The sequence below is a fragment of the Podarcis vaucheri genome (assembly GCF_965113315.1).
Source record: "Podarcis vaucheri genome assembly, chromosome: 13".
NCBI classification, from domain to species: Eukaryota; Metazoa; Chordata; class Lepidosauria; order Squamata; family Lacertidae; genus Podarcis; species Podarcis vaucheri.
Genome location: NC_138751.1, coordinates 16,359,365 through 16,381,070, shown reverse-complemented (window position 1 = coordinate 16,381,070; position 21,706 = coordinate 16,359,365). Strand labels below are relative to the sequence as shown.

General features: G+C 43.9%; 1 protein-coding gene across 1 annotated transcript; it reads left to right on the top strand.

Moving 5' to 3' along the window:
- Positions 1-1,364: 1,364 nt before the first annotated feature.
- LOC309517193 (uncharacterized protein) lies at positions 1,365-21,222 on the top strand (the record flags this gene model as incomplete). The annotated part of the gene is made up of 15 exons (XM_082196287.1): positions 1,365-1,701; positions 2,691-2,963; positions 5,642-5,756; positions 6,733-7,028; positions 7,117-7,232; positions 8,073-8,137; positions 11,981-12,047; positions 12,236-12,300; positions 13,292-13,515; positions 13,913-14,166; positions 15,367-15,492; positions 15,647-15,788; positions 15,903-15,938; positions 17,540-17,609; positions 18,685-21,222. The coding sequence occupies 15 exons, from the start codon at positions 1,365-1,367 to the stop codon at positions 18,962-18,964; spliced, it is 2,466 nt and encodes an 821-aa protein (XP_082052413.1). The 3' UTR covers positions 18,965-21,222.
- Positions 21,223-21,706: the final 484 nt, after the last annotated feature.

Here is a 21,706-nt window from a genome sequence, read left to right as displayed (position 1 = left end):
ATCCATCTGGTTTCTGATGCAGCTTAGCATTTGCATGAAACTGCTGGAAGGGTTTTATTAGGAAATTTCTCATATGGATTCATGGAGCCAATTCCTGGGGTGGGGAGCTCCCTCGCTGGAGGTCATAGGAGCCAACTCCTAGTGGCCAAGGACCCTTTGCCCCCCCATAAAATATGATACCCCCCAAAAAAAGTTGACAGTCATTGACATTCAATCCATGACTCTTGAATTAAGTAGAATAGGAAAGATCTCTACACATCATATCAATACTCTCTGCACTAAGAAATGCTGACTGACAGTGTATGCATCGCAGGGCTGGGCTTCTCCGCCCCCGCATGTGTTTTTCAAGTTGGCACTCCTGACCCCCACCCAGCAGGTTTAGTATCTTGGCTGCCACGCCGCAAGTAAATGAAAGTTTCTGTGGCAGGATTATGCCTCATGCAGTTAAAAAATAATTCACTGCCTAAGCTGGTTCTATTCCAGTGCGCTCGATTGCCACGCTGTGTGTGTGTGTGTGTGTGTGTGTGTGTGTGTGTGGAAAATGTGGGCTCTTTGGTTTTTCTGTGCCAGTCTCCTCAGCTGCAGCCCTTACAAGGTGGGGCATGACATGGCTGACATGCGGGGTGGGTATTCTTTCTGCATTTCTTGGAGGGGAGCGCTGTGTCCTCCTCAAAAGAAACTAGCCTCCGAGAGCGCAGCACAAGTGCCAGAAGGCACGCATTTCAAGCCCACACCCAGGAAGAATCCTGGAAACCATAGTTCACCTCTGAGAGATCTACAAGTCCCAGCACCCTGAACAAAATCACAGGTTCCTTTTCTTTGGGTGGGGTGCGTTAGATTTCCAAAGGACGAGCAGGTCTTTCTCGCGCGCTCCCACATTTTCCTGCTCTGCCTCCTTGCCGCTCCTCCCGGCTTCAGATCCTGCGCAAAGGGAGACCAAGAGCGGATTCTCTCCCCCCCCCCCGTCTTGCAGCCAAAGCGCCCCTGTAAATCTTGCGAGGGCTGCCTTCGGAGGTCTTCCCCCAAGAACCGCTCAGCCAAGTTCTTCCAACGCAGGGCTGGGCTGGGGAGCCCGAAAGGCGAGCTGCTGGAAAGACGCCCCTTCCGCCCTCCCCGCCCTCCAGTCTCCTGCTGCTGCCGGAGGGAAGGATCTCCAAGAGTTTCCTCGTCAAAGGGAAAAGAAGGCGACGCGCAGGGCAAGAGACGGGGCTCTCGGAGCGGGTTTTCTGCTGCTCACCGGCCAGGCCTCTCTCTTTCCAGGCGACTTGGCCCGGGGATCGCGCCCACCTGCCTCTCTGCCTTGGCACAGTCTCCAGATCTTCTGAGTTTTTCTCTGGCCGAGGTTGTTGCTGGGCTGGTGCAGAATGAGCGCAATGGGGACTAAGTTCTTCTTTTCCACAAATCCGTCGCGTGCCCTCATGAGGGATATGCAATCCGCCGCTTTTCTCCTTCTGGACACCTTGCAGCAGTTGAGGGAGGGGGACATTGAGAAATTCAAGGGCGAACTGCTCAGATTCCCATTCAAGGAGGGCGTCGGAAGAATCCGCGAGGAGTTGCTCCAGGAAGCCGATGCTGTGCAGCTCGTAGAGCTGCTGATTGGCTTCTACGGAGAGGCCTATGCCGTGGAGGTGACGGCCCTAGTGCTGCAGGAAATTGACTACAAGCCGCTGGTGGAAGATGCCTCGGTTATCACCTGCCTAAGTAAGGGACTGGGAGCGGGGCGGGGGCTCGATCCGACTAATGGTGCTGACCCCGCGGGTTCTGTCTGTACCGAGAGCGCAGCTCCCTCCCATGGTTGCCTTCGTCCTTGGGTGGGGAAACCTTTCCTGCTCGAGTCCCCATATCCTCCTGGGTAACATTCCAAAGAATCACAGGATCTAAGAGTTGGAAGGGACCCCAAGGGAGATCTAGTCCAACCCCTTGAAATTTAGGGATTTCAGCTAAAGCATCCATGGCAGATGGATGGCCATCCAACCTCTGCTTAAAAACCTCCAAGGAAGGAGAGTCCACCACCTCATGTGGGAGTCTGTTCCACTGCTGAACAGCTCTTACTGTCAGAAGGTTTTTCCGAATGTTTAGTCGGAATCTCCTTTTTTTTTTTTTTTTTTTTTTTTTTGCAGCTTGAAGCCATTGCCTCGAGTCCTACCCTCCAGAGCAGGAAAAAAGAGCCAAAGGGGCAGGGCCAGGGTGAAATCAGCAGAATGATGGGTGTAAATCTTCCCTGTGTAAAGTGAGGTGGCGTTTTCCCACACCCCTCTGCCCCCTTTGGCTCTTTGGGTGTGAGATAAACGTATAAGCCTGCAAAGTGTTAAGAAGAGGCCTGTAAGTTAAGAGAGTCTTCAAACCCTCCTGGATCAGCTTCTCTCTTCTGGGCCAGGCTGAGCTCCTTCAATCACCTGAGAGGCTAGAAGGATGGCAAGCTGCCTTCGGGCACATTGGGCCACTGGGTCCATCTAGTTCGTTCCAGGGATTTAGGCAGGAATCTTTCCAAGCCCTATCTGGAGATATCCAGGGATTAAACCTGGGATCCTTTGCATGCATGTGATCACCTACAAATCCACAGCCCTTCCCTACTTAGTCCAGTCTGAAATTGCTACCTATTCAATGTGCTCCAACAGGAAGAGAAGGGCGATGTAGGAATGCTGGATTTTTCTGTTCAATACTTCTACTAACATCAATAATCCCCGCAGTGCAGATTACACATTTATGGCTGCTGGCCGCACTGAATACCTTGAAGGAGTCAGATCTGAAGAAGTTCAAGAAGGATCTCAGCATGTTCCCCGTCAAGGAAGGCTATGTCAGTATCCCCAGGAAACTGCTGAAGAAAGCAAATGCTTGGGAGCTCACAGAACTGCTTCTTGCATACTGTGATGAGGATTATGCCGTGGAAGTGGCCTCAGAGGTGCTGAAAGCCTTTGACTGTGAGCCGGTGCCAGAATGTCGCTCTTGTTTCACCAGGAAAGGTAAGGAACTTGGAAGGGAGAACCTTGGCTGAGTCTGATGGGACTGGGTGGAGAGGAGGCTTCTTGAGCAGGGCTGTGTGTGTGTGTGTGTGTGTGTGTGTGTGTGTGAAACCTTTGTGCCAATCTGAATATGTCTTCTTGACATTGTGGGAATGTTAAGGAAGGTTGGAGATGATATATTGTTTTGATAGTATCACTCCTCACGCTAGTGATAAATAGCAGAGCACATTCGCTTTTCAACTTATAGGAAGCAAGTTGATTATTTGTTAGAACCTCTGCTGATAAACCTCCAAGGAAGGAGAGACCGTCACCGCCCAAGGGAGTCACTTGCACTGCTGAACAGCTCTTACTGTCAGAAAGTTCTTCCTGGTATTTAGTCATAATCTCCTTTCTTGTAACTTGAAGCCATTGGTTCGTGTCCTACCCTCAAGAGCAGGAGAAAACAAGCATGCTCCCTCCTCCATGTGACAGCCCATTAGATATTTGAAGATGGCTATCATATCTCCTCTCAGTCTCCTCTTTTCCAAGCTAAACATACACCTGTTCTCCAAGAATTCTCAAAGATTATAGTCAGAGGCTCTGAGATTACTTCTGTAAACTCCTATAGTACACTTGGGTGCAGCTCATCAGCCCTGGAGATTTGAATTTATTTTAAGTAGCTAGGTGTTCCCCAACCACCTCTTTCCTATCTTGGGCTACAGCTCCCTCCTTACAAAATTTATTATGTTATTGTTGCAAGTTGAGCAGTGCTTTTCTTTTGGGAAAAGACAGAGGCAAAGGAGGTGTTGAGCAGTTACACCTTATTTCTGTCACTCAATAGCATTTCTCTGTCTTCTCCACGCAGAGACCTATCACTTACTTGTTCTTTCTCTTGCTTCAAACATAGCCTGAGAAACCTTTTAAAATTATTTTTAATCTCTATTGCAAGCCTGAGCTCACTCTGAGCTTTAGCCAGCCTGACCTTCACCCTGCAACTATGGGCTACTTGCAGTGCTTTTGGGGGGGGGTTCAGGGGTACACATATGCCTAAACTTTTTGTGAATCTAAGTTTGGCTTCATTGAGGGGCAGTATTTCAATATGAATATGAAAATGAGAGTACCCGTAAATACTTTTTTTTAAAAAAGCACTGGCTACTTGTATATACTCCTCCATTGTGATTTCCCTTTCTTACATTTCTTATACATGCCCTTCTTTACTCTCAGCTCATCTGTAAGCTCCTTATGCAGCCACACTGGTTTCTTTAGATGCCTCCCACTTTTCTTTCTTGTTGGGATTGTCTACTCCACCTTTGTGCCTTCAGTCGGTCACCCATGACATTAACAGCCAAAATAATGTTGGAAAGAATGAGCAAGTCGTGTGTATGCATCCCATATTACGCTCTAGGACACCCAAAATGATATCTCCACATCACTGGAAGGCTGACCTGTATGAGATGGAAGTGAATCCTTCTATACCAGGCATGTCCAAAGTCCATTTCAGGGGCCTAATCCAGTCCATCGGTTGGTTTAATCCAGCCCCTTCCATGGCAGTTTATTTCCTGGGGTAAAAAAAAATCCTAAAAAACCTCAACTACTTCAATCCTAAAAAAAGGTTAACAACTTTGGTCGGCCCTCATAGCCCTTCTGTAGTGAAGTTGGGAAACCTTGGTGAAATATACTCAGAGTCGCAAAGTGATTTCATGCTCTTTATTCAGCTCATAGTGGTGAGGAGGAATGAATGAAAGTCCCCTCACAGTATCTGCTTTATATACATTATTTACACAATAGGCTGCCCATGATTGGCTAATTCCGGAATTCTACTGTAAGCCAATCAGGTTGTGGATTCACTTCTATCTGGAGCAGGATTGGGTGGTTCCTGCCAACCAATCATACTGCTGCATTCTGAATCCTATTGTTCTAGGACCAATCAGACTGCTGCCTTTTGGATCCTATTGTTCTAGGACCAATCAGCCTGCTGTAGTTTGGATCCTATTGAACTCAGTACATAACACTTGGTATGTTAAACGTTGGTTCATGCAGGAGTGAGGCATTGTGGGAGAGTTAAAACTGTGGCCTTCTGGGGAATGTGTATCTGGTCTCTTTAATTGTAAAACTCTGTCTTTAGAAGTGTGAATCAAATTGCATCCTGACTTTGGGCAGGAAGAGATGTTATCTGATTTGCAGATCCTGGCACAGCTGGGGGTTGAATGTGGATTGGGTTCGAAAAGGTGCAAGAGGCAATTAAGTAATATACAGCTCAAAAGCCTGGTACATGTCAAAGCGGGGAGCCTTTAGATCTCAAGGTCTGTAAGACTAAACAAAGTTCAGCTGTGCTGGGCTCCTGTCAATCAGGAGATAATGTCTCATCATACAACCATTGGTAAATTGGTAATTGAGCTAAAGAAATTATTGGTCCCTAACCTGGTTTCCGGGACGTGGGTGGCGCTGTGGGTTAAACCATAGAGCAAAAAACTCATTCCACTATGAACTATGGTTCCCATGAGTTTGCAGTTGCTCCTAGGAGGCCTTTTCATGGCCATCTCTTTCCTGATAAGAACTCCCATGCCATGATAAATGCTAGCCCAGGTGAAACTGGGAAGAGACAGTTCAGTTTCATCTTGACTTCTTCTCCGATTCAAATAGGCCAAGGGTTTGACTCAGTAACACTTCTGATGTGCACTCACTTTCTCAATATCTAGCAGCAGAGCGACTTTGTGAAATGCATGTTTCAAGGCACCGGTCAGCTGAATTCTTGTCGTCAATAATTAATCAAGCTCTGAAGGAACTGGTTCCGTCAGAAAAAGCCACCAAAGGGTAATTTCTGTACTTATATAATTGACTGAAGCCACAATTTTAGCTACAGCTTTAGCAATGTTTTCCCCCTCTCAACTAACCCTTCCAATCCAAAGCAAATGTAAAATCTATTGATCTTAAAACAATACAAGTCAGTTCGCAAGCTCTCCTGCTTAAAACAAAAATGCTTACCACTAATTTAACAAGTGTCTGGAGGTGGTTGGAGGATGGATGGCAGCTAACAGATTGAGGTTGAATCCTGACAAGACAGAAGTACTGTTTTGGGGGGACAGGGGGCAGGCTGGTTTGGACAACTACCTGGTCCTGAATGGGGTAACTGTGCCCCTGAAGGACCAGGTGTGCAACATGGAGGTCATATTGGACTCAAAGCTGTCCATGGAAGCGCAGGTCAATTCTGTGTCCAGGGCAGCTGTCTACCAGCTTCATCTGGTATGCAGGATGAGACCCTACCTATCTGCAGACTGTCTCACTGAATGATGCATACCTAGTTATCTCCTGTTTGGACTACTGCAATGCACTCTATGTGGGGCTACCTTTGAAGGTGACCCAGAAACAACAATTAATCCAGAATATGGCAGCTAGACTGGTGACTGGGAGTGGTCACTGAGACCACCAGTCCTGAAAGACCTACATTGGCTCCCAGTACGTTTCCGAGCACAATTCAAAGTGTTGGTGCTGACCTTTAAAGCCCTAGGTGGCCTTGGCCCAGTATACCTGAGAGTGAAACAGAAACAGAGAGTGATGGTTGGCTGGGGGTAGACAGCAAACCAAGGGAGGGAGACAGGAAGGCAGGTGGGTGGGCAGTGGTGGGGAGAAAATATTGAGGGGTTGTGTTCCCAGAAGAAAATTATTGGGGGTTTGGCCTAAGGACCCTGGTTGGCATTTATGGTAAGGGAGCAGTCTGTATCCTAACTACGTTCAAATTCTCCTCTCCCCACCTTCTGTTGCCTAAATAAAATAAATGTTTCTACCACAGGTCATTGGAAAGATCCACAATCTCTAGTGATGAGATGATCTGCAAGGGAAGAAAACAATTAATGGAAATTCTTAAAGCGGATATTGAACTTTTTTTAGACGTGCTATGCTTTTGCTATGTCATCACTCTGAAAGAATACAGAGACATTTTCAAAATGTGGAAATTTTTAAAGAGGAAAAGTAAAAAATTGCTGAGTATAATCCAGGAAAGAGGGGAGCAAGCTTGTTGCAGGTTCCTGGAATGCATAGAAATTGTACGTCCAGGTTCAGTTCTGATTTTGCTGTGTGCAAGGCATGGTGAGTTTGACTTAAACTTCAAGGGCAGTTCAACTTACTTCCTCCTTGCAACAGTCATGTCAGGCAAATAACTGTCTTCCTTTTACAGGTTTGGATCAAATTCCATTACCGACACTTGGCCATATAGCGCCACAGTGGGAAGAAAGCAGGAAGCTGGAGAACCCAGCAGGTTCTGGGGAAAGTGTCCTGTTACCTCTCAGGGAGGTAAGAGGCTGACCTCTATTGATGTGCATTTTTCACCCACAGGAATAAGGTACACATTGATATTTTTAACATGAAGCCACTGAATTTAAATTTCTAGTTCCCTAAGGATAGCATTTATCCCATCCTTGGTAATTATTTACATATTTGCTAATGGCTGGTAGCGGGAAATAAGGCTGCATCTAGCCAGGTGCTAATAATAATAATAATAATATCTTTATTGTCATTGTAATGATGTGATTCCAGTTTACTGTGGAATCTTCTTGTGTCACATTAGTTTTAAAGGGGCCCACTTGATGTGGTCATCCATCTGCTATCCTCCTATATTTTTCAGTGTTGTAAACATTTTTTATTAACACGCATTCAACTCATGATAGGCATCTTCAGATGCCACTGTGTGGACACCTGTCTCCAGAAAATAATTCTCTGAGTGCATCTTGACTCCTGGTTACATGCATATGTTCTAAATTCCAGGATACTGCTTTGCTGTTATCCCTACTTATCTGGATGATGAATATTATTGAATGTGTTTCAGTGTAATGAGATCTTACAATGAAAAGGGGAAATGTTGTATTAAACATACATTTAAAAAATAATGCTATTATCAGCAATTAAGTAACACACTTTACTTCAGGAATCAGTCTAGGTTAATCTACTGTGGCCAAAATGAATACAAAGCACAGCAGGTGAAGAAGAAGCTGTAGCAGTGTGTAGTTGTGGCTTTGAGCTCAAGCAGTGCCCCTTGGTGTGGTCACAGGGGTGTTAGAAACAGACAAGAATGCTGCCTTTTCAGATGGGATCGACATTCTGGCATCCACATAAATGATTACAGTTTCATTATAGGATCTTCCAGAAAAAATAAAACCAGAGGTGGTTTCGGACTCAGAAAGCGGCAACGAAGCACACAGGTGAGTGACCTCTCCATCAGACATTTAAAAACCTTTTCCATTCAGGGAACGGTTTTTACATTTAATTGTTCCACAGAGCACATCTGGTTTCTGTGGGTCTCACAGTCATCAGATATGGTGGTGCTCCCTAAAACACACACAGAGTACATCTACAGTATGTTCTGCACGTTGCAATGAACAGTTGGCCATGGTGGGAAAATTCTCTCTGAAGGAAGCTTACCCACCAGTCCTGATCTCTTCACTGAGGAACTCCTGGGTCCCTCAAATACAGCTGGAAAAGCATTACCTTGGAGCATTGCTGTTGCTTATTATTTCCAGGAGGGTGAAAAATATGGAACTCTGCATTTTTTGAGGAATTGTTGTTTCTCCTCCTTAAATATATTTTTATTGATTTGATTTAAGTCATATCCCACCTTTCTCCCAAGGAGTTCAAGGTGACATGCATGGTTTTCCTCTCTGCATTTTACCCTCACAAGAACCCTATGAGGTACTTTAGGCTATGAGGCAGTGACTGGCCCAAGGAGCTTCTTGAAGGAAAGGAGTTGTCTCCTTACCTCCCTGCCTCCCTGCCATTTCCTAAGCTTTCTTGCCACTCCCCTAAAATCTATTTTTTTGTTCTTTCCTACTAGAAAAAGAACCATTCATGCCATTTTTTTCAGTTGAGGTATTGGAGTTGTGTTTCCACATCTCTAAGCCAATACTCACATAAAGGAGTATAGGTGTGCACAGTTCTCTTGTTAGTCTTGAGTAGCTTTCTGCATTCTTTGATATTTCATGGTCAGATGTTCTCAAGTGCAACTTGCCCATCTCATTCTATGTGAGAGGATCCAGACCAGGGGCCCTCTGAGGACAAAAGACAACTGGGACCAAGGCAGGTACAGAACTGACCTGCTTGTTTTTCTTTTCTTCTTCTTTTTTGAATTTGCATTTTATTTAACATTCTTATATTACATCAGTAAATGTTGACATATTACATTACAGGACTTACTATAATATAATTTCCAACATGTATACAAAAATTATATACAAATTTTATATACCTAGAAAGAAAATAAAACAAAAAGAAAGAAAGAACAAAGAGAAAAAACAAAAACAATTTCCCCCCAAAAAAGATCATATACATACCAACAGACTAGACTTCCTGTCTATTCCGTTGTATATTCCTTTTTTACAAATGAATGTACTCTTATTATTGTATATTTCTTTACATTTTATCTAATACATTCCTACATCAATATGTGCTTTTAGTCTTATTTCTCAACTCATTCTCGCTCCAACGTCAATCAAATGCTAGCATAGATAGCGAACCATTACTGTATTTTTTAACATATGTTTTATGCCTATCCCACTTTTACATAAATTTTTGTTTTGAATCGCCTCTCAGGGTATTTGTTAACTGCACCATTTCAGCAAATTCTTGTAGCTTGTAATGCCAGTCCGTTATTGTCGGGGCTTCTTGTTCCTTCCACCCCTTTGCCACCAAAGTCTGATCTGCGGCTGTTGCATATAAGAATACCTTCCTAAAGGCCATCGGGATGTCCCTGCCAACAAGGCTTAACAGAAATGCCTCTGGTCTTTTTAAAAAAGTTATTCCAAACATTTTTTTCAACTCCTCGTAAATTAAGCCCCAGAATACTTTGATCTTCCTACATGTCCACCACGTATGATACATGTCGCCATTACTCCCACCATACCTCCAACAAGTATTCGCTAATTTTTTATACATCTTCGATAGTCTTGTGGGGGTGAGGTACCACCTGTGCTGCATCTTTAACATTTTTTTTTAATGTTATAACACGCTGTAAATTTCATATTTGTTCTCCAAAGCTCTTCCCATTTGGCCATCATTATTGGACGTCCAATGTCCTGTGCCTAACTAATCATTGTTGCCTTAACCATCACCTCCTTAACTTTCCATTCCAGGAGGAGCCGATATATTCTCGAAATTACCCTGATTTTATTATTTATTAATTCTGTTTAGAGGGCTGATGATCAAATCAAGTCTTTTTATCTTGTTTAAATATTTTGTATATTTGATGGTATTCCAACCAACCAGAAAGCTGGTCTTTTATCTCCTCATATTTTCTAAATTTAATTTGGCCGTCCTCTTCTAACAATAAAGAATTATATGTTATCCGGTCTCCTTTCATGTTCTTCTTTTTTACCATGTTTGCTTCAACTGGCGATATCCAATATAGAGTCTTTTATATTTTCCCCAAACTCTAAACAGGGAATTTTTTATTATGTGGTTTGTAAAGATCTTATGTACTCTATACTTATCATAATTTCCAGTTCACAGTTGGATCCCTGAAGGCAGGCTTAAGCTTGTAGTTACAGAACAGAGTTTGAGTTCATCCCATATGGGAATGAGCCCCTTGTGCTGCTGGCTGAGAGCCAGCAGACAGCAAAATACATCAGTATCAGCATCAAAAGAAGAAGAACAAAAAGAAGGGGGGAGATGGCTGCATGGCTAGCCCTTTTATGGGGTCTCCCAGGGTCATACCCATTTACCTGGTCACATGCAGGGGGAGGAAGCTCCAGACCAGGTTTGACAGGAAGTCCTCCTGGCTGGAGTAACACCCCCCCCCCGCATGTCCACTCTGGGCAAACAGGAAGTGTTGTACTTGACTGCTTATGTTACATCCCACATAACCTACCCTGGGAGATAATGGTAAAGCCTGGGTAAAAAAAATCAATCAATCAATCAATCAATCAATCAATCAATGTACCGTATTTTTCGCCCTATAGGACACACTTTTTCCCCTCCAAAAATGAAAGGGAAATCTGGGTGCGTCCTATGGGGCGAATGCAGGCTTTTGCTGAAGCTTGGAGGGCGAGAGGGGTCGGTGCGCACCGACCCCTCTCGCTCTCCAGGCTTCAGGAACACATCCGCAGCCTAGGCAGCCCTGCAGGAGGTCCCGCAGGGATGTCTAGGCTGCGGATAGCAGCCTGCCGCCTGGCGCGAGGGGCTCCCTGAAGCAGAGCGCCCCCCACGCCGGGCAGACATCTGCAGTGTGTTGGAGCCCTGCAGGAGTTCCCCGCAAGGCTCCCCACGCTGCGGATAGCAGCCTGCTGCCCAGCGCGAGGGGCGCCCTGATGCAGAGCGCCCCTCATGCCAGGCAGACATCGGCCAGCCCACAAGCTCGGGGGACAGCAGGGAGGCGCAGCGCCGCCATCCCGCTGTTCCTTGACCTGGTTCTGTTTCCCCGACCTGCTTTTGGGGGAAAATAAAGGGGGGGAAATTCCTTTATTTCCCCCCAAAAAAACCAGGTGCGTCCTATGGGACGAAAAATACGGCATGCACATACATGTTTTGGGCTTTTCACCAGAACTTTCCTATTTAAATAACATGCAACGAGCTGTTACAGCTACCACGGCCCAAACTAGATGTGATAGTGGCTGTTTCCCTTATTAGAACTGGCTCCTCCCCATCACTTTAAAACAGTGTGCTTTTTGGTCCAGTGGTTAGAGCTAAATGGGTACATGGGTTACAGAACTCTTACCATGGTTACTGAGTATGATAAATTTCCCTGGCATTCTAGTATCATCAACACACAGGTAAACAGAAGATTAGTAGTTTCTTTCACCAGCTTGCTTTGCTCTGTTTTAAGACACCATTTTAAAAACAGCTCAGTATAAGAAAAAACACCTTTTTTATTTATTGGGTGGCCTCATAGCAGTTGTTCTTCAGTTGTGCTTCACCAGGAGATATCCTTCTATCAATTTTTTACCTCCTTATATCAGCATGTGAAGCATCTCCTGCCAAAATATCATTTAGACCAGTGGAGGAAGTTATCCATGTTCAACCTGATTCCCCTTTCATCTTTCCCTTTTGCCATTCAGAGTGGGCTCCACTGAGGCTGGCTTCTTCTGTTGCTGTGACACAGATCTCATATGTGAGGTGAGAAAGGTCAGTACTGCATGCCTCTTAGGTCTGCACCCCAGTTGACCTAATGAGAACATCAGCCTTTTGTGTAGTTGTGGGTTTGGCTTTAAGTAGTACTCCTTGGTGTGGCTGCAGGGGTCTTAGACAAGAATGCTCTGTTTTCAGATAGGACAAAAGGTCTGGCAGCCATATTAACGATTGCTGTGTTACAGGATCTTCCAGAAAAAATGAGACCAGAGGTGTTTTGGGACTCAGAAAAGGGCCATGAAAAATACAGGTGAGTGATCTTTTTGAACTGTTTCCTTTTGGGATTCAGAGACCATGGAACACATTTGGTACATGTTGATCTCATAGTCATCACACATGGTGGTGTTTTCTAAAATGTATGCAATTACACTAGAGACCTGCACATTGCAATGAAAGATCTGTCATGATGGGCAAGTTCTCACTGATATCTTCAATGAGGAGCTTCTAGGTTTCTTGGAACACAGTTGGGGGGAAAACATTACTCTGGAGCAATTCTGTTGCACATATCCAGTTGTTTATCCAGTTGAAGATATGGGTAGCATCATAGACTATAACTATAGAACTGTAGAGTTGGAAGGGACCATGAGAGTTATCAAGTCCACCTAGTTTTTTTACTCACAGGGCAGCCTCACAGCAAACCTGCTTCTCCATGGAATAATGCTGAGTGTGTAGAATGATGCTTGCCCAGGAGGTTTCCTTCCCTAAAAGTTTCAACTTCTAATTCATTATATGAAACATCTCCTGCGAAAAATATACCATATTTTTCTATGTATTGGATGAGTTTTTTTGACACAAAAATATGTTAAAAAACTGGAGTCATCCAATACACGGATAGTGGCATGGGGAGAGATGCTGCTGCGCATGGGGAGCGATCTGGGGGCACTGGCTGGTGGCATGCAGCTTCTCCCAATGCCACAGCGAGCAGGGGGTGATCTGGGGGCACTGGCTGGCTGGAGCACAACTCCCCCTGGTGCTGCTGCACGAGGGAAACACTCCGTACCTGCTCACGGGAAATGATCTAGGGAGTGTTTCCTGCCCGCAGCTGCATGTGGGGGAGAGACTCAACAACTTTGGGCCATTTCCCCTCATTTTCTCAAAACTGAGTCCCCCAAAATGGGGGGGGTCCCTTATACACAGGGGCATCTAATAGACGGAAAAGTATGGTAAATTAGAACAATATAAATTATCTTTATCCATGTCCAACCTACTTCCCCTTTTGTCTTTCTCTTTGTGGCATTCAGTGTGCGCTTCACAAAGGCTGGCTCCTTCTATTGTTTAGAGACTGATCTCATATGTGAGGTGAAAGAAGCTGTGACCATAACCTACCACTTTGATTCGTGGCCTAAGCACCTGGAAGGACAGACCACCGAGGAGTGGCATGTTGCTGGCCCTCTGCTCAACATTGAAGTGGATCCAGTGGAGGCTGTGTCAGCCGTTCACTTCCCTCATTTTCTGTGTCTTGAAGGTATGCTAGGAAACAAAGGCTTCCAATAGTACAACCAAAATAGGTAGAATCCTTAGCAAGAATAATGGATCAGGAATGCTATGAGGCCAGCAGTGTTGGTTCTATGGATCAATAGTGCTCACTTACCTATCTTTTGTACTTGGTTTCAATTTTGCAATTTTAACTCTGCTATTTATTTCCTATGATTTCTATATTTTCTTTGTGAGCTGCCTTGAGAGGACATTGCCTGTAAGGAGACGGGGGGGGGGCTTAGATTATGATGATGATGATGACAACAACACAATACAGTACATGCCTGCATTAACAGGCAGGGTGATGAGTTATGTCACCCAGACTCAAATTCACCCTTTCCCACTTGTAACAGGTTTCTTTATTATTCCTTTGTGCTCCTTTTCAGGTGAAGACAGTTCCCAAGTCCATGTTGCTCACTTTGTTGAAGAAGGGATGGTACTGGAGAGGCCAGACAGAGTGGGACCATATCATGTTGTGTTGGAAAATCCTACCTTCTCTCCCCGTGGAGCCATTTTCAGAAAGTCATGGTTTAAGCGAAAGATTAAGGTCCACACTGTGGCACTGCTCTATCAAATGCTTCGATTCAAGGCACCAACATTTCACCTATACCTCCTACCCAATGACTCTTCTGTGAGAAAGGTAATCAGGATTCTGCAACTGATTGGTATTCCAGACAGCCTGGATCATTTGCCTGAACATAGGAAGCCTGACAGAGTAGCTATGCAAAATTATGCATCAGAGTGTGTCATGGTTCATGAACTCATTTGCCAAACTGCTCATCAACATCAACATGCCCCTAGAGAGATTAGTAGTTGCCCTTCACTGAGTTACTTTGGTTTGCACCAGTAGTGATGTTTAAAAGTGCTAGGCAACCTCCTTTCCAGAGGGCAAATGCCATGCCTGGTTCCATAGACAACAGCATTGTCACTGAATTGTGAAAACAAAATATCCTTATGCTACTATTTCTAAGTACACTCAGCCTTCTCTGAAGTTAATGGAGATTCCTTCAAAATAAATGTATTTAGCAATGAAGAAATTCATCTTACTTTGTTTAGGAATTGGTTTGGTATTTACTAGGAGCTTTCTCCAAGAACTCATGAGGGAAATGTTGAGTTGCCTTCTCAATTTCAACTGCTCCTCAGAATACTGTCCTATGTTTTGGTCAAAGTGTCATGCCTTCTATGGTTTCCTGGGTTGTCTCATCAGGAAAGGTGGCTGTATTGTTAAGTATAATTCTTTAATTGCACATTGAAATGGAAAATAACTCTGTATGTGTAGTACTAAAAGTGCAACATGTTATGGAAACTTCTACTGAGCTGCAGAGTGCCTAACAGTTAATGATTAGTGAGAATGTATCTCTACCACTCTGTCACGAGTTAGATCATGAGGTATTCCGTAACAGGTCTCCATTTTGGTTGTGTGAATTAGCTCTGTGTCTGAAGAACCAAAGAGAAAGGATGTGTGATTCTCTCTCTAGAATGCAGCCTCAGGCTTAGTGGAGGCTGGAATGGGAGAGGTAGAGCTTTGATTTCAGCTCTGAATGAAGATGTTTATATTTCTAAGATATTTTTACCTGTGCTGGGATCAGCACATGATACTAGTATGCAACTATAATGTAACATTATTGTTGAAAGTTTATTTTAGATCAAGTTCTGATAGTAAACATTTTGAAACATATTTTCACACTGGGCAATTTTTATTTCGTCCTCTCACTTCCAAATGCACAATATTCAATATTTATGTGCTGTGAGAATGCCAAAGCAGAGGTAGGGATCCAGCTTTTAGCAGTTTGGTGCCCTCTTTGTATGTCTCAAAAGTAACATTGTTTGTCCGTCACAGGCAGTTGATGAACATGAAGTAAATTGTCCTTCACGCAGAATAGAGAAACCCCCTCGGACCCTAAGACCTCTAACGATTGGCTCTCGCTTCTTCGTAGAGACAAATGATGTCACTGTCTGTCCTGAGGTGAGAAACAAAGAAGAAAGGTTTTGCCGGGGGAGAACCCAGAATGGGAGAAACTATACCAGGATCTTTCTCTACCCTTTAATTTGACTCCCTTAGAACTGGGTGGTATACTAAGCCCTATTCACATCTACAGAGGTTTCATTCTTTCCCACAGGAACTGGAGTTTCAATACCTGGATGCAGAGAAGCTGCAGCAGTACCTAGAACTGTCTGCTGAGCAAATACAAGACAAGTTCAACTTCTGTCTGATAGAGAAGCACACAAATAAGCTTGTTTGGAAGGCCCATGTGAAACGAGGTGAGGGTTTTTTCAGTGAAGGACCACAATCTGGATTGTGGCTTGGGAGGCAGAATGAAAAAGGACCACTAGTCACATTCCCTGTCTGACTGTCTCTTTCCTGTTCTCTTTCAGAGGAGTTAAATTCAGATGAGATGAATTCAACACAAGGTCAGCAGGTTTTAATGACTTATTTCCTTTTGCTTAACCTGTATCCCTTCTCTTTCTCCCAATGGGAGCACAAGAGTGGCTGGTGATATGGTACTACCTACATGGTACAGCAACGGAAATTGTAACATTCTGAAATAGGGATGAGTTAACTTGGCTTCATGGACTTTTTCTGTCACATGAAGATAACAATAAGAATAAACAGCTTCCAACAAATTAAAACATCAAACACAGTAAAACATCACACATTAAAAACTTCCCTATACATTATCAGATCTCTGGAGATCATGACAGATCAGGGGTCATCATGTGGGGTGGTCACCCACAGTAGGCTTCTAGTAGTGCACCATACATTTAAAGTCCACTTTGTATCACCTCAAGAGTCATATGTGTGGGAATGTTCTGGGGTGCAGGAGAGGATATATTGACTAATTATATCCTTATCCAACTTGTGCTAACAAGTTTCCAAAATATCAGCAGAGTTTATAAACATTCCCCTTTAAGTTCGCAACGGTAACGTGTGCACAGGTTCGCTAGAACCTCTATAATAATTACTCTGGTAATTTCCCCTTTGTTCCCTCTTAAAATACAAGACACAACACAGTCTTTATAAAAGTATAAAAGAGTTTACTCACGATCTGTTCACAATATGATCCCAGATGGCAGACAGGCTTAAAAAGGTAAAATACACTTAGAATCTATCTTATAGGAAGATAGCCCTCTCCTCTCTTGGCTGAGAGCCAAGAGGGCATCCTGCTTCTTCGAAAGGTGATGGCAGAGAGAGAGAGAGAGAGAGATGGCTGCCTGCCCTGTGCTTTTTGTCATTACCTGCACAGGTGAGGCCACACCCACCTCTGGTCACATGTGGAGGAAGTCCGTCCCCAGGAAGTTTACCTGCTTGCTGGACAGACATCCCTTCCCATGTTGTAACATGTACACTCTAGGAATGTTGTCATTGACTGCTCCTGTGTTTACATCCCACAATATGAACTCAATCATTAAGGATCTCCTTACAACTCCCAGCACCCATAAGAACAGGATTTTTCTGACTAGATTGCTCACTGCAATGCCTGCCAAGCTTCCTCTGCAAATTCTTCACATTGAAAGAGCTTCTGCATTCCTGACTTTCTTCCCCAGCCATTGTTTACTTGCTGGTTTTCAGCTCCCTTCTTGGGATTATAGGTGCCAATTTGGGCCCCAGGTTATGGGTGCCCAATGGCACCCACGACGTAACATGACATTGTGACATCACATAACATCAACATAAACTGGAAGACCTGGTAGGGCCTCAGGCATGATCTCAGAGGCCTCACAGGGCCTTGGAGATCATGTACAAGGCCTAGTGAGACCTTTGACGAGACTGCCAGTTTGTACCAGAAGTCATGTTGGAGTCCACGCTGTGGGTGCCGAGCTTTTGTGGGGGGGGGGCTTGACCCCCAGGGCCCCCTATAGTTGGTGCCTATGCTTGGGATCATGACTGGGGAAGAGTGAAGAGCAATTTAGATGATATTTGGAAGTCCTGGGTTCATCTCTCACCATGATCATTCGTCTTCTCAAAGGTACCTGCTTGCATTGTACGTATCCTCACTCTCTCTTCTTTCCAGCCTCTCGTGATGGCACACTCGCCAATGCACCACCCAGAAGAACTGACTCAGGACATGGAGTGGAAAGCAGGTAGGGCCTGATCCTTTCTCTCACACTCCGTTTCCAGTACTACCATTAGAATAATGAGGCAGTTGTGTCTGGAAGGTAGCAGATATTGGGCGGGGGTGGGGAGGTACATTACAGTTTCTTTAAGACTTATTTACATTTGCCTTAATGAAGTTACAATATCTTTAAATAATAGTTACAGAGAGTCACCTAAGGCTGGCTGAAAAAGCTTAGTGCAAATTACTCTTAGTTCCATCTTCTCAGTCAATTTCATCTTGATGCACTGTAGACTTCAGCTGGTTTGCTTTGAGCCGGTGTTTGATCTCTCTCATGAGAGCCACCAGAGCCCATGTGAGATTCTCCCAGAGCCCCATAAGCAAGGTGGAGAGCTTAAAAACTTCTTTGTGCAGGATCTTCCTGGTACAGAAGCACTTTTTGGCTTTCTGCATTGCGTTTAACTGATGAAAATAGGGATGCCCTATTTAATCATCATCATCATCATCATCATCATCATATCCTGCCCATCTGACTGGGTTTCCCCAGCCACTCTGGGTGGCTTCCAGCATATATAAAAACATAATAAAACATGAAACATTAAGAAACTTCCCTATACAAGACTAGCCTTCAGATGTCTTCTAAAGGTTGGTTAGTAACTTATCTCCTTGGTTGGGGGGGTCACATACATATAAGTGAAATCTGTGTAAGTTGGGAGTTAACTGTACATTCTCACACAGAAACAGATGTGCATGGTGCCTCTCTCCCGCACTCCCTTACACTCCCTGCAGTAGTGTGGAGAGGGGTAGACATGTTGCCTTGCACTCTGCATGGAAGTTCCACCCATGCTAGCGCTGTTGCTTTGCAATCTTCAAAGAGTAGGCAGGAGAGTTGCTCTTTAAGGTGTTCTGCTCAGCAATCGAAGATGGCTCTCCAAGCTTTAGAACCCCCTCCAGCTACAGTTCTTCCCACTCCCTCTGTGCTGATCTAAGTTTTGGAAGTTATAGCAGCACCTCCAAATAATCAGGAGTCCTTCCTGGGTCCCTTTGCTGAACTTCTTTTGTTTTATGCCTGCTTTTCCCTGCGTCTGGGGGTGACAATGCAGAGCGACAGTGAGGAGCATCAGAGACTGCCTGGTGTCTACTCTGGAGAACTTGGGTGAAGACGAACTCAAGAAATTCAAGCTCAAGCTCCATGAGTTCCCTGTCAGTGAGGGCCACAACAACATTCCTCTGGGGCGGCTGAAGAAGGCAGATGTCATGGACCTGAGCCAACTCCTCCTGAGTTTCTACATGGAGGATTATGCCGTGCAGGTGACGGCTGATGTCCTCAGAGCTATCAACTGCAGGGATGAGGCAAAGAAGTTCCTCAGCCTCACTGGGTGAGAAAGGAGGAGTCCCAGCTTATGGAATTCGTTGTGAGGTAGGGCAAAGGGATTGTCACCTACCCCAGCCCCACACCACCCTGTGAGTGGAGGGAGATTAGGAATGTCACTTGATACTAAACCAAGCAAAAAATGCCTCTGGTTTTTTAAAGATTGAACTCCTAAATATCTTTTTAAGCTCTTCATGTATCATAATCCAGAATTGTTTCACCACTTTGCACCCCCACCACATATAATAAATCGTCCCCACCTCTGTTTTGCATCTCCAACGGAGATTTGATCGTTTTTTATACATTTTTATAGTTTCACTGGGTGAGCTACCAGCAGTAAAACATCTTCATTATATTTTCCTTAATCGAATAGCACACTGTAAAATTTATATCAGTTTTCCATAATCTTTCCCATCTGTCTAAATGAATTGTCTGGCCCAGCTCTTGTGACCATTTTATCATTGGTTCTTTTATTACCTCATCTTTCACTTCCCATTCAAGGAGCAAGGTGTATAATTTCGATATTTTCCTCTTTGGTTGCGGAAGTTCACTTTATAATTTTGATGTTTAGACTTTAGGAAATGGAAATTGAATATTCAGCCACTTATTATTGAGGGGAAGTGCGTGGAACAGGTCTCAGTGTTTCGATTTCTGGGAATGGAGTTGAGAGATGACCTAACCTGGGGAGAGAACAGCAAAGACCTGGTGAAGAGAGCACAGCAGAGGTTATATTTTCTGAGAATCCTCCGGAAAAACAATCTCTCAAAGGACCTGTTGATGGCATTTTACCATTGCACTGTGGAGAGCGTACTAACTTACGGTCCTGTGTGTGTGGTTTGGGAGCTGCACAGCCAGGGAAAAAACAATGCTATCCAGAGTTGTAAAGACTGCAGAGAGAATTATTGGGTGCACTCTTCCCACCTTAGATCAAATCTATGCTGCCAGGTGCCATAAGAAAGCAGCAGAGATAGCACAGGATAGTACGCACCCCATAAATGATCTCTTTCAGCTTCTGCCTTCTGGAAGAAGGTATAGGGTTATAAAGGCCAGGACTAGCCGCCTGAGAAACAGTTTCTACGCTAATGCAATTCTGGTTCTAAACGCAGCATAAGGGGTCTCTGTAGTATAGTGTATTTTAAAATGGGGTTTTAGAGTTTTTAGGGGTTTTTGAATGTTTTATGTAGTTTTATGTAGTTTTTTATGTAGTTTTGTGGTAGTTTTGTGTAGTTTTTCAATTTCATTGTTCTGCAAGGGACAATGACAATAAAGATATCGTTATCGTTATCGTTATCATTTTTTGTTCAAATCCTTTTTTTTTTTCTTGGTTGAAGATAAGCAATACCTGGTGATATTGTAGCCAGCTGTTACAACAGTTCTTAACCTCTCCATAGGGTCTTATTTTTATCTCACCGTGCTCTTTTATTAGTAACTGTTGATATGTTGGCCAGCCCTTTTCCATATTTACCACCGCCAATATTTCTAGTGGGGATACCCACCATGGTATCTTAGGTTCTAACAACCATCAGTAATTTGTCCACACTTTATATAGAGACTTCCTGACTATGTGGTTCAGGATGTCCCTATTTACTGCCCCTTTATTGTAAATTAAATAGGCATGCCATCCAAAGCGGTTGTTCCATCCTGCCAAGTCTAGAATCTCTGTTTTGTCTAGCACAACCCAGTCTTTTATCCATCCTAAGCATGCAGCCTGGTAGTAAATTCTCCAATCCGGAAGTCCAAATCCACCCCTCTCTTTGGTGTCTGTTAACAGTTTATATTTTATACGTGGTTTTTTTCCTTGCCATAAAAATCGGGAGGAGAGGAGTTGAACTTTAGTTTTATGCCTACCAATCCAGATAATAAAGTCTGCTGATGCATGAGAGTTACTGTAAACAAGAGTAAACATTATAAGCAGTATAATGCACTGCAGGGCGGTGATCTCTTCCTTGTTGACAGCAAGGTAGAGAAAGGTTTGGCATGAATTCATACATACATGACCTTTGGGCTTGTGGGTTCCTGCAGAAAATCACCTGGTCGCTTATGCAGCTTGGCATTTGCAAGAAGCTGCAGGAAGAGTTTTATCTGGTGATTTATCCTATGGTTTCTTTTCTTTTCTTTTTAATTTTTATTGGAATTTTATTTACAACCTAACATAAACCTCCCACCCCCCAATACAGAAATCCACCCTCATTAAATGTGAACATAACATACAATGAGCATAACAAACAACAATACAAACAACCAAATAAAATACTTCCTTTATCCTGTATCTGGCCTTTTTATTTACTTCTTATAAGCTGTTTGTTTATGAATAATTATTAAGATTTTTCTAATTATAACCTAAATATCCACAAATTGCTAAAAACTGGAAAAAAGAAACTGTGACAACAAAAAAGGACTGGCAAGACAAACTGTTAGAGTATATTGAACTGGCTAGATTAACAGAGGCAATTAGAGATCACACTAGACAAGAGTTTCAAAAAGCATGGGGGAAATGCAGAGAATACTTCACAAAACAGTGCCCTAAAATACATACCTGGACTTGTTTCTATTAATGTCAGCAGGAAGAAGAAGAAGAAGAAGAGTTTGGATTTGATATCCCGCCTTTCACTCCCCTTCAGGAGTCTCAAAGCGGCTAACATTCTCCTTTCCCTTCCTCCCCCACAACAAACACTCTGTGAGGTGAGTGGGGCTGAGAGACTTCAAAGAAGTGTGACTGGCCCAAGGTCACCCAGCAGCTGCATGTGGAGGAG